The following is a 15,550-nucleotide window of genomic DNA, read 5'->3' on the forward strand; positions in this document are numbered from 1 at the left end:
TCTATGCAACATTTAAAGAAATGAAAAGGACATTTAACTTAAACAAGACTTGAATTTATTTATTGATAACATTCTCAAAACTTCTTTGCGGTGAAAGTGACACATTTTGGGAAAGAAATAAAAATAAAATAAAGGACTTTAAACAGCAAAAAAAAAAAAAAAAAAAAAGCTTAATTCTTTTTTCTGTTAATTAAATGTCACTGGGAAATGAACTAGTGGGATCTGAGACCAATTAATTTAACAGTTTATTTATGAAAGAGTAACACACACTTTTCAAGTCTTACATATATTATGAAAAATAATTACAAAATAATTTTATTTTTTAAAAGTTAAAATCATTATCTTTACTTCCAGCTTAAACCAGAAAGGGGAGGAAAACCAGAATAACTTTAGAATTGTAATCAGAAATATTTAGATGGCAAATGAACCTGTGTAATTAGCAGCCCCTCTTATATTGCTATGGAAACAGGTAGAATCACATGACCTAAACATATTAGGTTTATACGTATGTGCATATTTGTACATGTATATAAATTATACATTAAAATGCACAGACATACAAACAATTAAAATGCATCAATTTACAATTCGGAGGGCCTAGTGCTGCCCAGTACATTCCTGTGTTCTCTTCTGTATGATATTAATATTAACACTAACATACAATACCTAAGAACATTGCTTTAAAACAACTGCTCTTAAAAGTATTGTCTAACACTGAACAAATGCATAGAAAACCGTTTCCAGTTTAGTTTTAATATTAAGGTGGAAAATGCACAAGCCTCAATGATACATAAATTCATACAAATTCACGTTTGACCATAGATTTCACACAGAACTGACAAACATCTTATACAGAAATATTTATTTTAATACATATTTCCCCTGACCACAAATAATAATTAAAAAAAGGAAAAAAAAAAAAAAGTATTTTAGGTATATACATGCATGTCACGACACCCTGGAATGAGGTATTAGCACCATCCAAATATTGCACCAAAAATGGTATCATTTTGCAAAAACTAAGCACAAAAAATGGTAATTTAGATTATTTCCTATTTTGTCTTCCAGTTTGGCAACCTGAGGCTTTATATATAAAGACTGTAAATATATATATTTATTTATTTTGTTTAGCAACAGCAAATAAGAGAGGTCTTCCACATCAATATATACAAAGGGACTTTATTTCGAGTGAGAAAATATGGGTTGTGGTCCACTGGTTTTACATTATTTTGCACAATACAGACACTGTATTTGTTTGACACGGTGGAGAACCTATTATGTTTCTTTGCTCCTAATGAACAAGGCTCAAACCACAGTCACATGCAAGTTTTGGAAAAGGACATGCAAGCCTTGAACTAGGTACGAAGAAAAAAAAAAATATGACGTGATATATTTGGTCGACCCATTTACAAGAAATGTATAGCACCTGTTATGGACAAAGCTTCTTTAAGATATTTTTTCAGCACCATAAGTTTCACATGGCAGGAAGCCATGGCTGGCCCTCGAGTATTGCATATTAGTCCTTCATATGTTGGCAAACGCTCTTTCAGTTTAAGTCATGTGATTCTGCCTAGGTAATTCTCTAATCATTTTCTTCCCCTCTGCACCATCCGTATTCAAAACTTGCATGTGGTGACCACGTCTTCGGTAGTATCCCATCAAGCCTGACGCTTTCTTTTTTTTTTTGTTGAAAAAAACATAATTTTTTTTACATATTTTAATTTTTTTAATTAGATTAAGCTGCTTGTCCGCGTTTTGGTCTCAACCTAAGAAGCAGGCTGGCCCAACCTCAAATCCAAACTTTTGGTTCTGATCCCCAAAGTCACTGAACATTACATCTGCAATAGGCAGCTGGTCTATCTTCAGGGTGTTTATTTCAAGAACTGTTCTTCCATATCCTTTTCTTAGCTGAAACAGAAGAAAAAAATAATTGTATTAATTCAGATTGCAATGCAGCAACACAACTGTAGCTATATGTTCTTTATCTATAAAATGTAAAAAGCTGTAGTTTGATTATATATCAGATGAGTTACTTTAAAAGAGCAACAGTCACTTTGTTAGTGTTATATCTACTTTATATCATTTGCCAAATATTTAATATAATTTTAAAAGAAAATGGAACTGCTCATTTTGTTTTCAGGTTTTATTTCTTAGCGTACATTCTAAATAAGTGACAGTTCCCATTTAATCATTTTTTGGGGAAGGGTGTTTATTCAACATATATGATGTTTTTAAATTATTAACACCTATGTTTGTCTTTTACAAATCTTAATAGAGCATTTTTTGTACCTATGCCATTTGTTATTCTACATAGCAAGATAACATGATGTAATGAAATCTTGGTATTTAACTGGTCCTGACTTTGGGATTGTAATTATTTGTTTAATATAGTTGTTGCTAATGCTATTGTATACATAGTTGTAAAATTATAGATTTTTTAAACTGTATTGAAATATGTAAAAGTTAGATTGTTAATGTAAAATGTAATGCAAGATACATACCATAATTACATAATTTCCATATGTTTATAACTTTAACCTTAAAACATTATTTGTAATTTTATGTAAAATAAACAAAAAATAGGGGAGAAAATTTATTGTTTCTGATGATTTTGAAATATTTATTTCCATATGATTCTCGAAAAACAATCCACTAATGATAACATTATGGGCATGCTAGAGACGAGAAACAGCAAGCTCTGGTGACTTGAAAACGAACATGCAAAATTTAGGCTAAAATAGCACAAGTGGATAAAATCTCCAATTAAGCTGTGTTGAATTTTTTTTAATTTCAGTTCTGCTAGTCTGGCCTTAATTTGCAAGTTGATTCTCAAGTCACGACAAATCTGTGTTATTTTACTCATATCAAACATTGCAATTTATATCACTCGCTCTTTGCAATTTTATTCACCTAATGATGTCTTCACAATCTATCAGAAAATAAACAAGCATAAGCGAAACAGGATAAAAAGCAATGAATCCTTTGAAATAACGTATTTTCTGCTATTTTTATAATTTTGTTTTTTCATTTTTTTTTGTTCATTATAAAGCATCTGTTCACATGAAAAAGAATGATGACATAGGTGTTTACTTATGTTGAAGTTATTCAAATATAATTTATTTTGGGAAGAGATAAATCTCCATTAATTATCTTCTAAATATCCTTTTTTTTATTTAAAAGGGGCTTATTTTTGACCGAAAATACCGAGAAGCTAAAATGGTTTAATTCATTAGCACGAACGCATGAATAATACAAATAAACAAGTGTTATATTCACTGAGAAAATTGCCTTAATAAGATGCATTTCAGCTATCCTCAAAAAATGTTTGTTATTGTCCACATTATTTTTTGCAGATTCATTTGACTAATCATACTGCTTTACTCAGATACTGATTAATATCATTATTACCATTGATATTAGATATTAGATAATATCAACACTTGATTAATGCAACCCACAAAAATGATACCATACTTTGAACCCAACTTACTTGTTTTGTTTGTTTGTTTTATGTGATGTTTGTTTTATTTACCCTTGGCCACTGCCAGTTCTTTTAATATTCTTGAAAAAAGTATATATATATATGCACCCAACATCATTACTAAAATATCTGCAGCAAGTCAATGCTTGACAATACATTCTGGGAATTCAGAAAAATGTCCTTTCTCTTACTATACCCCCTTAAGTTGAAACAATTTCTTAACAGCTTATCCTCTTAAGCAATGCCTGTGCTAGCTCACGTCATTTATTGTCTTTTAGTGTATAAATAAATAAATAAAATATTTCTTTTACACCAATGTTCTGTCTATTGAATACATTTAGCGCTTCAGAGCTGTTGTTGATTCAGAAAATGTATTGATTGGTAAACACATCGGACTTAGGAAACACTTCCATAAGTCAAGAGAGCTCAACACCAATAGAGATTTCTAATTGCTTTATGCTTGCTATAATATTTATTACTGATTCAAAACAAATTAAAACAGAGGTCCATCAAAAAGGCAAGGAAAAGCAATTAGTTCAGCTAATTTACAGGGACGTGTGTATTGGTCTGGAAAGCACTGTACAGTTTATCCGTTTCATTGAAATATTAAGATTGCATAGCTCCTACCATTGCTGCACGTAATCAGTACTTAATTGTCAGCAGAAAAGCCAGTTTTAAAATTGTGCAACTACATTATATGTATTATACACTTTTCCATAGCATTAAAGCTTCTCACCAATAATATTTTCTGGACATTTTCCAAACTAAGTTGCTTGCTAGTATTGCTACTCCATGTAATAATTGCATATTATTACACCAAATTCTACATAGGGTGTGAATGCTAAACAACTTTTGTGCATGTTGTCTGTTGATATGGTAGGTGGTCAATTATAGTTCTTGCACTTGCTAATTATTCACATGCTGATCAGCTCAGCAAATACAAGCAAAAGTTTTTAGCCATCGTATTATGTCATGTAAATACAGATCATCCTAAGAACCTCTACTCCGTATTATGTTTATAGGATGTTTACACACATTTAGCACTTGCGCGGTAATAATAGAATTGCTTTAAAGGAAGGGGACATTTTTTGAGATTTTCCTTCCCTTTAATACATTTTCAGGAACATATATATTGTTATTAGACAACTTAGTTTTACTTATTTTATTGACTAACACTAACTGAACTTCCAACTGCCTCACTGGCTATTGTACCATATTCAAGTGTGTTAATGTATTTCAGTTATATACTTATAAATATAAACACCACCATACAAGGACATCTAGACACTCACCGCACAGCCATCATGAATTGCTCTTATGTAGGGACTATTGTCGTAGGAAATTTCTTCATCGTTGGATCCAAGGAACCTCAGCGCCTTGTCATAGCTGTCTGTCACAACATCATGCCAAGCCACTGACTGATGACAGCTGTATGTGAAGTTTTGTCGGGCCGATGCACTAAGCAGTTTCAAGAAGGTCATTTGTACCTGATTGATGCTGTTACCTTCAATGTCCACATAGGAAAGCTGGGGACAAAGGCAGATATTAGTGTTTTGCAACCCTTAGTCTATTGATAATCAGAATTGTGATCACTATGAGTAGATCAATCACTGAAAAGTGTGTATAACTAGGCAGTGAATGAATAGTAATTACTAAAGAAAAAGTTAGAAAAACTATGTTTATGAATTTTGTGCTGATCTACCTTTCAAGTTGGAAGCTGTTAGAAGCCAAAGTAGAAGAGGTCCAATTTATTCCAATACAGGATATGATCCTCATGGATGTTATGGAATATTAGCGAGGTACTATAGCCTCTATGAGTGTGTCTAGTATGGGGAGATCTTTCTTCTATTTCTCTACCTGTGGCATTTGTTTCCCCCCCCATAATATATCTTCTACTTTTTATATTAATATAATTGTTAGTACCTTTCAAAGAGCTCTAAATCATATTTTTTCTTTTAAGTATTTCTTTCATTAGCCTTTCTTTAGCCTAGCTGAGACCATCCATTAGAACAATAGAAAACAGAAGTGTTCTATTCATGCCATGGTTTGAAATAACAACATAGCTCTCTCAATGAAAAAATGACTGTTCTTGTTTTGCGTAAACAATTTTTAGGGCATGTGTGAATCTAATTAGTAAGAGAGTTGTTTGGGTTGTAAGTCATAAAAAGAGTAAATAACTAAATAGGGAGGGGAGATATGTGGAAATGTAGATAGCCTCGAAACGCGTGTTTTCACCCACCAACTTTCCTCTCTTGAATTCACTGAACCAGGATCCAGGTGTTTCTTTAGGCCAGGAGGATATCCGTACCTGTTTTCAATAAAAGAAGGTGAATAAAAGCATTTTGAGACAATCTGCTAACAATACTCTATTCTACAAGCAGATTCTGAAATGATCGCCACATACAATGCAGCAGCCATGCCTGTTTATTCCAGGCGACACTCTGCAAAGATAACTGTATAGGAAAGATCTTTACATCTATACTTAGCCTATACAACAATAAATGTTATGAACAATAGACCTTTAGCATTCAGATACATTTCTGTGTATGACATATTAGGTTATGGTTCTAGATAATTAAATGTCTGCTGCCATCGATGTAAATGAGGTTACTAGCTGTACCATCCATATGCTAACCAAAGAAACCCATCAATAATAGATGGATCAGCATAATCATAGAAATATATAGTTGAGTCTCTCAATGCTGATCAATCTAGATAATGGTGTATCAAATACATTTTCAAATCTGGGCATTTCCTTCTCATTTTTCTTAGTTTATTAAAGCTGCACTGTCATCGTCTGGGGACTTTGCAGATTTTGCAAAGATCCCCGATGGTGACATTATTGCTGACGACACCATCCCTTGCAGACGACACCATCTTCTTCCGGTGGGTCCTCTTCAGAAGTGCCAGGAGCTGATGTCACTGCTGTACTCTCGGCATGCATGAGAGTACAGCATTGAGGTTGATGGAGGATCCTGAGAAACCACAGGTTCCTCCATAGATAAAGCCAGTTCTGTGCAGCCTTCACTGGTGAGTGACGGCTGGGGGAATTGACACTTCTAGATGACAGTAGTTCTGCCCAGTATCCAGAAGTGTCAGGAGTTGGACGTTTATAAAGTCAAAGTAGTCCCTACTTTGTCTCAGTGTATCTCTTGACTGGGTTGGAATTTCTATGGTACTCCAACACAGTCAACATGAGTATTTCATAAAGATTCTATGCTTCTGAAATACTCAATTTTTTTGAGGGAGGTGGTTGTTTGTGGTGGATGACTGTGCTGCTTTAAGTAAGCCATCTGCCGGCACTGGGGTGTAGGTGGGCAGAAGAGAGGATCGTGATAAAAAAATAAAATGAAAACAGTTCATACTGTTATTTCAAAATCTTTACGTCAAAAGGGCAATAATCATAAGCCAGCTACGTTTTTGTTATTTTGTTTTTGCTAAACTGAGCTGTAGTGGCTTGACAGCTAAAGTGCAACATTTAGGCCAAAATAAAAAAAACTGGAATGCTCTTGAACTTGGCTGAGCATAAATTAAGGGTAAAATGTAGTTTGCAAAAAATCTACAATTAGGCTGAGCAGGAGATATTTTTTCAAAGTCAGTTGTTAGCAGGCGTTTAAGGGTACACAAGCACAATCTGCATCAGATTACTGGGTAAAAAAAAAAACATATTTCATGAATTAAGGGATAATTTAGAATTTAAAATAATGTCTTTTTTTAATAAGAAGCTTGTGCTTTAAACAACAATGTTACCTAGTTATTTGCAGCTATTAGTATTTAATGATGAACAAACATGACATTTGAAAGTTTAACCCCTGTGCAAGTCAGCGAGTTAATCATGTAGCATCACTTACTCCTTCAGATTTCTTGTCTGCATAAATACAGGTTTCCCCTCCAGCTGTGAAATTACAGAACACTTTGAACGAATCTCCGGAGCAGCCTTGGTTTGGATCAATCCAATATTCACCTGGAGATTTAAGAAAAAAGAAAAAAAAAAAGAATAGAAATGAGGAAGGCTATTACCCTTAAGGTGAAGGTGAGGGTAAAGGAGGAGTCAGCGGGAATTATGCAGACATTTCTCTTGTGACCTTAATGTCACAGCAGGCAAATATCTTTACCTCATTAGCCTCGTACTTTAACAGACACATAGCCTGCTACATCTTCTATATACTCCTTTCACCCACAAGTGAAAGTGTAGGAATAGCAATTACCATAAACTCTTCCACATGTTATTCATTAAACTACCCCACCACTCATTCAGGAGCCAAAGAACAAAGTATGGTTGACAGCCACAGTGAGCAGCAAATAAATTGATATTCCTCAATTATTAAAAAAAAACAAAATAATAAGGTGCAGGTCTGAGCCGCATACAGTCAATATTTCTATTGTCAAAATATAAATGCATACATTGGTATAAAATGCATCTATGCTGTACTTATGTCCTCATTAAGCACCTCTTGTCTCTCTATATACAGGAATGTCATATCCATATATTTTGCATTGATACATTTTATGTCTTTATGCTGATGGGCATAACATATAAAGTTCCGCCCTGTGGTTTGTGGCATTCAGATGCTTAAGCAAAGAAATCAATCAAGGAGAAATCCCACAAAATAATAATGGACTACTCTTACACAGCATATGAATGCTACATACCATACAGGACCACTTTTCAATCGCTGCCCATCAACAAGAAAAAAAATTATACGTGCCCAAGAAACATATTGACTATGGCAGCCCTATTCATGTATAAATATTGCTTTAATGCTAAGGCTACCTCCATAATACACAAACAAATGTACTGCTATTCAAACTGCAGCCACACATACATAGCTCCCAGTGCTCTGAACCATTCAGATACTTTGGTATCTTTCATTAACACTTTATATGCCATAGAGATGAACAATGTACATGGATGGAATTATAGCTAAGCGCATACTGCAGAGTCTGATAAAAGCAAATTTTACAGCATCTGTCTTGTGACAGCAGAGTACATTTATTGGAAATTGCTGTAGAGATTAATGTGTAAGTCGCATAATACTTACTGTAAGCACTGACCCAGTAAATATTGAACAGACACATCTTTCTATCCATTTATATCTAGTATAAATACACAGAATGTGTTTAGATTATCTAGGTCTGTTAAAAAAAGATGAATGCCGTATTAAAATCTTATTTTTAAGAGGTTTGTCCCAAAAAAAAAAAAAAACAACACATTTGTAGTAAGCTTTAGTGGTATTTTTTTAAGACACTGAATTAAATTAGAAATTGTTTTTCCCAAATATTTGTATAACATCTCTGATCCGGATCCAAGGGATTCTGGGGTGTGATACGTTGCAATTATTGTGGCGCAGTTTTATGTTGGCTGCTGGATTCATGGATTAAAGCAAATAAAAAAAATAAGCAAAAAGAATTCCCTCAGTCTTCGTTTCATGAGGTAAAATGTTGTATAGTAGAAAGTTTTAGATACATACAGAGATTGTGCATAGTTTTGAAACCCCAGCTCAGAGGTAAGAGGAACCAATAGAATGGGAGAGTTATTTAAAAATATTTTTAAAATGCTGTGTTTTCAATGTAAAACAACAAACTAGATGGTCTAATTGTCATTTTTCCATCATCAAACCCATACATTTTTACAAATATTTGTTTCTTAGCGATTACATTGGCATCTCTTTATTCCAGCGCTCAATGGCTCGTACCACCTACCATCAGGGAATTCAGGGTGGCAGAGTTGAAGGTCTTTACATGTCCTAGCTGGGTTGTTCTGAGTTCCCATGGGATATTTCATACGCTCAATGTCCTGCTTGAGGGAGTTGAGTGAACCAAAGATCTCTTCCATCCCATCTGCGTACTCTAGTATGTTGTCACCGGCATCTGCCATCATATCATCTGAGGATCTTCGGGTCTTCTTTGGTGACTGAATGGGTAGTGGCTGAATGACTTCTCCAGGAGGACCCTAATATAGATTCATTTGAATAATAAAGAAAAGAAAACACATTTTTTGAGAGTTGAAGACACTTACAGTTTATGGTAACATTACTCACATATGAATATTACATCATTTCATTCATGGAGATAGTTTTACTAAGGAAATACTAAAAATTTACATTTAAGATTTCTAGGCATCTATAGGTCTAGAAGTCCAAAAATCAGATACTTTTTAACCCCTTAAGGACACATGACATGTTTGACATGTCATGATTCCCTTTTATTCCAGAAGTTTGGTCCTTACGGGGTTAAGGGTACTGAGTATTAAATAGAGAATCACACAGTATTAAATAGACTCATACAACTAACGCATATTGCCATATTTGGAGTTCTGAATTATGATGGCTTTATAGCCATCATTCTACCAATTGTTACTGCATAGTTAATAACTAATGTTGGTTTTTCCTTTTGTATAACTTATTTAAGTGTAAAAAGAAGAAAAAGAGGCTAAAAATGATACATACAGCCAATTTATAAACATACTAATCAGTTTAAACCATTGATTCGGCCCCCAAAAGGGGTACAGTTCACAATTGGGGTAATCTCTAACTTGGTTCTGTTGTGTTTGTATAGTGTGATTATATATTACCAAACATGAAACAATATAACTCTGTACTACCAATACTCAAGCATTTCAGTTCATAGATCTATTTTGTACTTAAATAAAGGTTAGTTAGCTTAAAGTTTTAAGTATAAGCTAGATTGCAATGTGAATGCACTCATTACAGTTCACTGTTTTTCATGCACGCCACAGTGAACTTGATTATAACAAGAGAATTCATGGAAAAATAGACCGTTTTATTTCTGCCCAATAGTTCATTAGTATTAGACCCAGCATTTAAATGTGCCAGTTACACTTATTCTATTATTTTCTGACTATATTTGTATACACATTTTGAAGAAGCACTTACAGGGGGCCCGGGAGGTCCAGGCATACCTCCGTCTCCCTTCTGACCAGAAGGACCCTATGAAGATGAGAGGGAAAAAACAACATTTATTTACTCATGGAAATACCGAACAGTCTGAAAGAGTGAATCAGTGGATGAAAGATAAAGGAGTACATGTATTAGGGTTAGGATGAAAGCTTAAGGAATACAATGAAAGATCATTTAAATTGGATGTACATAAAAGAAAGCTAATTATACAGTGTCATAGTAATCTAGATTGAAAGAAGTGGAACCTTTCAATATTGTGGACGAAGAACTAGGAACATTTATATGTATATTTTATGAAGAATTGGAGATCAGGTGAAGGATATTTTGGGAAATTGAAGGATACAAGTGAAGAGGCCAGAATACATTTGAATGCTAGAAGATATATTGGTGAAAGACCCAAGTCGAAGGTTACAAGGGCAAGACATAGCAACACCATGTAGACAATATAATGGGATGCTGAGAAAGGGATTTGATATTTATGTTAATTGTTGTGGGTTACTTTAGGTGTACAAGATGTAGAAAGAATATGGACAAAATTAAGAAGCATTGCAAGGTAAGTCAAATAAAATGTGAATACTTACACTTGATCCCTTAGAACCTTTAGGACCTTGTGGACCCTACAAATGACAAAATTAATTGGGAAAACTCAGTATGTTGCATTTTCTACATACCTTACAGTGCATGCTCTCAAATATGCTAAATTACAAAGCTCTTTTGCATTATTTAATAGCATGGATGATTTGCATAATTTGTAATATTTTAGGCTAAAAAGAATACACCTTATATTAGCGGTAGCAGTTCTAAACCTATGCATCAATAATTGCTTTTACCCTTTTTTATTGCTGCATTAGAAACTACTGTGATCTCTATGATCATGTTTACATTGTACTGTGCTATACTTACAGGTAATCCAGGTGGTCCAAGGGGACCTGATGGACCAGCAGGACCATTGATACCCTAGAAAGAATAATTAATAGTATGGTAAATGCGATATAAAATAGGCAGTAATAGTTGCATATAGCTACAAATTAATAGTAATAAATAATCCTAATCGCTGTATAGCATACCCACTATGATAACAGTACATGTTATACTATGTTTGCATATCCAACACATATTGTTTGTGGTTTTATCATACTTTTCAGTATTTGAAATGTATTCATAAGGGCACCTACCAAGTATGGCATGATGTGTAATGCTTTGTTCATGTTACATTCTGGTAACACCATGGTTACACCATTTATACCATTACTGGGCACTAGACAGGTTTGGCCAAAGCAATTTAAAAAAAAAAATGAAATTTAGCTTGAGACTTCCGACACTCATTCATTTGATTGTTTGACTAGTCCATGCAAATATTAGGGGAAAACAATTTGAACGACCAAAAAAAATGGGAGTGAAAATGGGCTAATCAGTATAATGCCAAATACAATCACATTATATAACTATTATGTATACATTTTGCAGTACACCGATGAGTGCATGTTCCAGCCATTTTGTTCACAGATTTGAACAGATTTACTTTGGGGTTCAGAGTTTTGCCTGTGGCACCAAACAAAGAGACAATTGATGGGAAAAAATATGATTGATGTCTCAGGGACAGCCACTGTATGTTAATTTTATCTCTTTTTTTAGTGCTATGGGGGATCTCCAAATCCCTAAACAAATTAACATGCTTCTCCATTACATATTGAACATATAGAATGTACAAGTCTTTGGACATATCCACAATGTAGACTTCTACTAAGCACACGCACAGCTAATATTCTTCTAGTGTGCATAATGATTAACCAGTTAGAAGGAACAAGGCAGACAACATCAAAACTATAGCAATGTCAGTGTGCAAGATATATTTAACTAAAGCATGTTTTCTTTCATGGTCTCTTTCTTTATTTCAGTAATTATTTTCTATAGAATGAACAAACTGTGTGCTAGATGGGTATGCAGTCTATGTCGGGTGTCTTTGTAGCAATTAATAGGACTTTAAAAGTGGTAATCTCCTCCACAATTATGTTATGAAAGGTGAGTATGATATGTATTCTTTATTAGCACTATATACTCACAACATCGCCCTTAGCTCCAAGAGTTCCTTGTGGGCCAGGAAGTCCTCTGTCTCCCTTCTCACCCTGCTCTCCAGGGGGACCAATTAGACCAATCAAACCTGGATGTCCCTAGGAAGGAGAAATAATTGTACATTTAAATACAAAGGATAAAATTGGGATGTAGCAGAATGTATAAATTCTATAGCAATATACTTGATGTAGTATGTAACATTCTTTTTTTAGGACAGCCTCTGCCCTTATTACCTATATGTTAAAATCTTGTAACTCAGTAAAATGTGCCATCATAACATCTGCAGTTGGCCCTTGCAATTGATTCTGGCCCTATGTATTCCTCCATTCTAACTTTCCTTTCTGCTCTCTATGAATTACCTTTATGAATTTTCAGATACTGCCATTAAACACAACTAAACTACATCTTTTCACTCAACATAACTTCTTTCAATAATTCTCAAAATGTATTCCTATGACTAATCCTATAACTCTATGTACATTACCTCTTATTACTGATCAGATTACTACATATGATATCTGCTTTCTTAAAAGTCAACGCACATAATGGATAATGTTCCATATAGACTCTCCTGTAAACCATGCACTAAATACTCTCCCTATATATATAATACTCCCCTCACTATATCCGGTTGAGATTCTATAACTCCTGTATCAATCAGTTATTTGTTCAGTATAAAGATAGATCAACATTAGGTGTGATTTTTGAAAATTACCTTTTCACCCTTCGTGCCGGGATCTCCCTTCAGACCTGGCAAGCCAGGGGGTCCCTGTATAAAAGATATTCGTAACTTGTGAAATTTGTTTTTGATGTCTCAGAGATCAATGGATTGGACACTTACAAGACATTCACAACCAAAAATAAAACAACAAAACTCAGCAATTTGACTTTCCAGAGGTTAACCACTACCGTAATGCAATGCAATTAGCTGTCCTAGGATAGTATAATAAATCTTTAGTGTTATGTGGATTATAAATAGTTTGTCTTGTGCAACCTTCTCATTTATATCACATGACATATGTTAAACAATCTTGTCATGCTTTATTTTACTAAGTGTTTCACATGTGAGTTGGACACAGGGTGAAGGGCACAATGACAAGTGATGTGCTGTTTATGTGAGAAATAATTATATTCATTATCTTACATTAGAGTAAAAAAAAAAATCAATACGATTTGGGAATGAAGAGTTGATTGCCTACTTAAAGTAGTTGACCTGTTCTTGAAGTCCGGTTGTTGTCATATATTATAATCTGTGATGGCTATTACATATGTTCCTTCTTCATTTCCTTTCCCAAGCTGCTCTGTCTATATCAATTAGTTGTCATGGGGAGAAGGCCACTATAGTATGCTCCTTCATATTATTTTGCAAAGCTTATTAAAGACTGCTAGGAAGCCTAATATAGAAGCCTTTCCTGGCAGTGGCACATACATTTCATTTTATTTTTTGGATGGAAGATATTTTAACACAACTAACATTTCAGATGGGCTGAACACTCTCTATGAGTGTGGTAGGGTGGGAGCATTATTACTTTATGTGCATCACACAATTAAAATAATTCTGCATTATAACAAGAAAGGAGAACACATTTATGATATAATATAGTGTATGATGCAGGCATACCATTGGCCCTGGTGGTCCATCTTGTCCAGAAGCGCCCGGAAGACCTTGTTCTCCCTGTTAACCCAAACAAACGACCAATTAGGGAGTAAATAGGCTATCGTAAATCACCCTTTCACATTAAACATTTTAAGTAATTTTTTTAGGCATGCATTAAATCTGTGCTTTTTTCAGGGTCCCATATGATGTTCATGGTTTTAGTTCGGTGATCCATTCCTTAATTGTACAATTAGGACAATGAAACATTATTCTATGTAATAAACAATATACTAAAAATGCACTGCTTGCAATGTGCAAAGGGGCTAAATTACTATGCATAGTAAATACATAGCTAATATATCCATTGAGAGCCATAACAATATAATGACTATCTATCTTCCTCTTGAATTTAGCTTATACCTACCCTAGGGGGTTTACTCAGCTAAATCGCACATTAACCAAGTTTATTAAGAGAGTGTGTCGTTGAAGAGTGAAACTCATGTTTACTCACCACAGGTCCTGGAATTCCTCTGAGACCTTCAGGTCCTGGTTTTCCTGAAGGGCCCTGTGCACCAACAGGACCTGTCTTCCCTGGTGCACCTTCTGATCCAGATTCACCCTGAAATAAGCAATGCACTTTTATGGTTCCCAAAACATTACTCATAATACAGTTTGTGGAAATTACGCAAGTCAGTTGTAAACATATTTGTTTGTAGGGGGTTTTGAGGTTACCAACTTGATGCACTCACCTTTGCACCTTTTTCTCCTTGCCTTCCTTCTGCTCCAGCAGCTCCAGGGGGACCCTTAAATATAGCGCATTAAAAGAAATCCAAGGATTAGACTTAAACATTATTTGGGAAACAGTTGAAACTTTATTATCAGCGAAATAAACATATTTGTAAATCACCGATGTATGTAACAGAGGTGTGTGAAGGAAACTCTCTTTTAAGTTTGATCACATTGTTCTGTTGATGACGTTAGTATTAAGCTGTAAATATTAACTATATTCTTAAATTGCACTGAAGAAGGTGGTAATCGTAGAATCAAAATGATCTCTGTGCATCCTTTTGCGTAAGTAGGGTATGCACAAATAGCCAAACATATTCATAAAACTATACATTTACACACAAATTAAGACAGAGAACAAACGGAACATGCTTGTGAAAGTACACAAAAAGTACAATATAGTTAGTGAGTATATTATAGCACTTACAATTTTTGGTTTTAGGAAGCCATGCAGAAAGCATGTGCAATAGAATTGTGAGAATGGATGCAGACATGAAGGGCATGTTCTAATTTACTTTTATGAAGTGGTTTATATTTTGATTTTAATTATGTTCATCACCGCTATATATTTATTTTTGCTTAACCCATAATAATATATAGACAAACACTGTTTCCTATTCGTGATTTGCAGATTATTACCTACTTTTGTTCTGTGTTACTTTCACTAGGTGAAACTGAATCAATATCCTATTA

The 15,550-nt window shown here is 34.2% G+C and overlaps 1 protein-coding gene across 6 annotated transcripts in view; it reads right to left on the bottom strand.

Moving 5' to 3' along the window:
* Positions 1-1,163: 1,163 nt before the first annotated feature.
* COL11A1 (collagen type XI alpha 1 chain) overlaps positions 1,164-15,550 on the bottom strand; it is a 188,536-nt gene continuing 174,149 nt past the window's right edge. For all 6 annotated transcript variants that reach the window (XM_063426068.1, XM_063426069.1, XM_063426067.1 and 3 more), the window contains 13 exons: positions 14,821-14,874; positions 14,583-14,690; positions 14,096-14,149; positions 13,190-13,243; positions 12,465-12,572; positions 11,305-11,358; positions 10,983-11,018; positions 10,378-10,431; positions 9,185-9,434; positions 7,333-7,445; positions 5,721-5,789; positions 4,774-5,007; positions 1,164-1,908 (listed from right to left, as the gene is read on the bottom strand). In XM_063426068.1, coding sequence (XP_063282138.1) covers positions 1,762-1,908; positions 4,774-5,007; positions 5,721-5,789; positions 7,333-7,445; positions 9,185-9,434; positions 10,378-10,431; positions 10,983-11,018; positions 11,305-11,358; positions 12,465-12,572; positions 13,190-13,243; positions 14,096-14,149; positions 14,583-14,690; positions 14,821-14,874 — 1,335 coding nt within the window. In that variant the 3' untranslated portion in view covers positions 1,164-1,761. The remainder of the gene's footprint in view (positions 1,909-4,773; positions 5,008-5,720; positions 5,790-7,332; positions 7,446-9,184; positions 9,435-10,377; positions 10,432-10,982; positions 11,019-11,304; positions 11,359-12,464; positions 12,573-13,189; positions 13,244-14,095; positions 14,150-14,582; positions 14,691-14,820; positions 14,875-15,550) is intronic.

Source organism: Pelobates fuscus, chromosome 7, assembly GCF_036172605.1.
Source record: "Pelobates fuscus isolate aPelFus1 chromosome 7, aPelFus1.pri, whole genome shotgun sequence".
Taxonomy (NCBI): domain Eukaryota; kingdom Metazoa; phylum Chordata; class Amphibia; order Anura; family Pelobatidae; genus Pelobates; species Pelobates fuscus.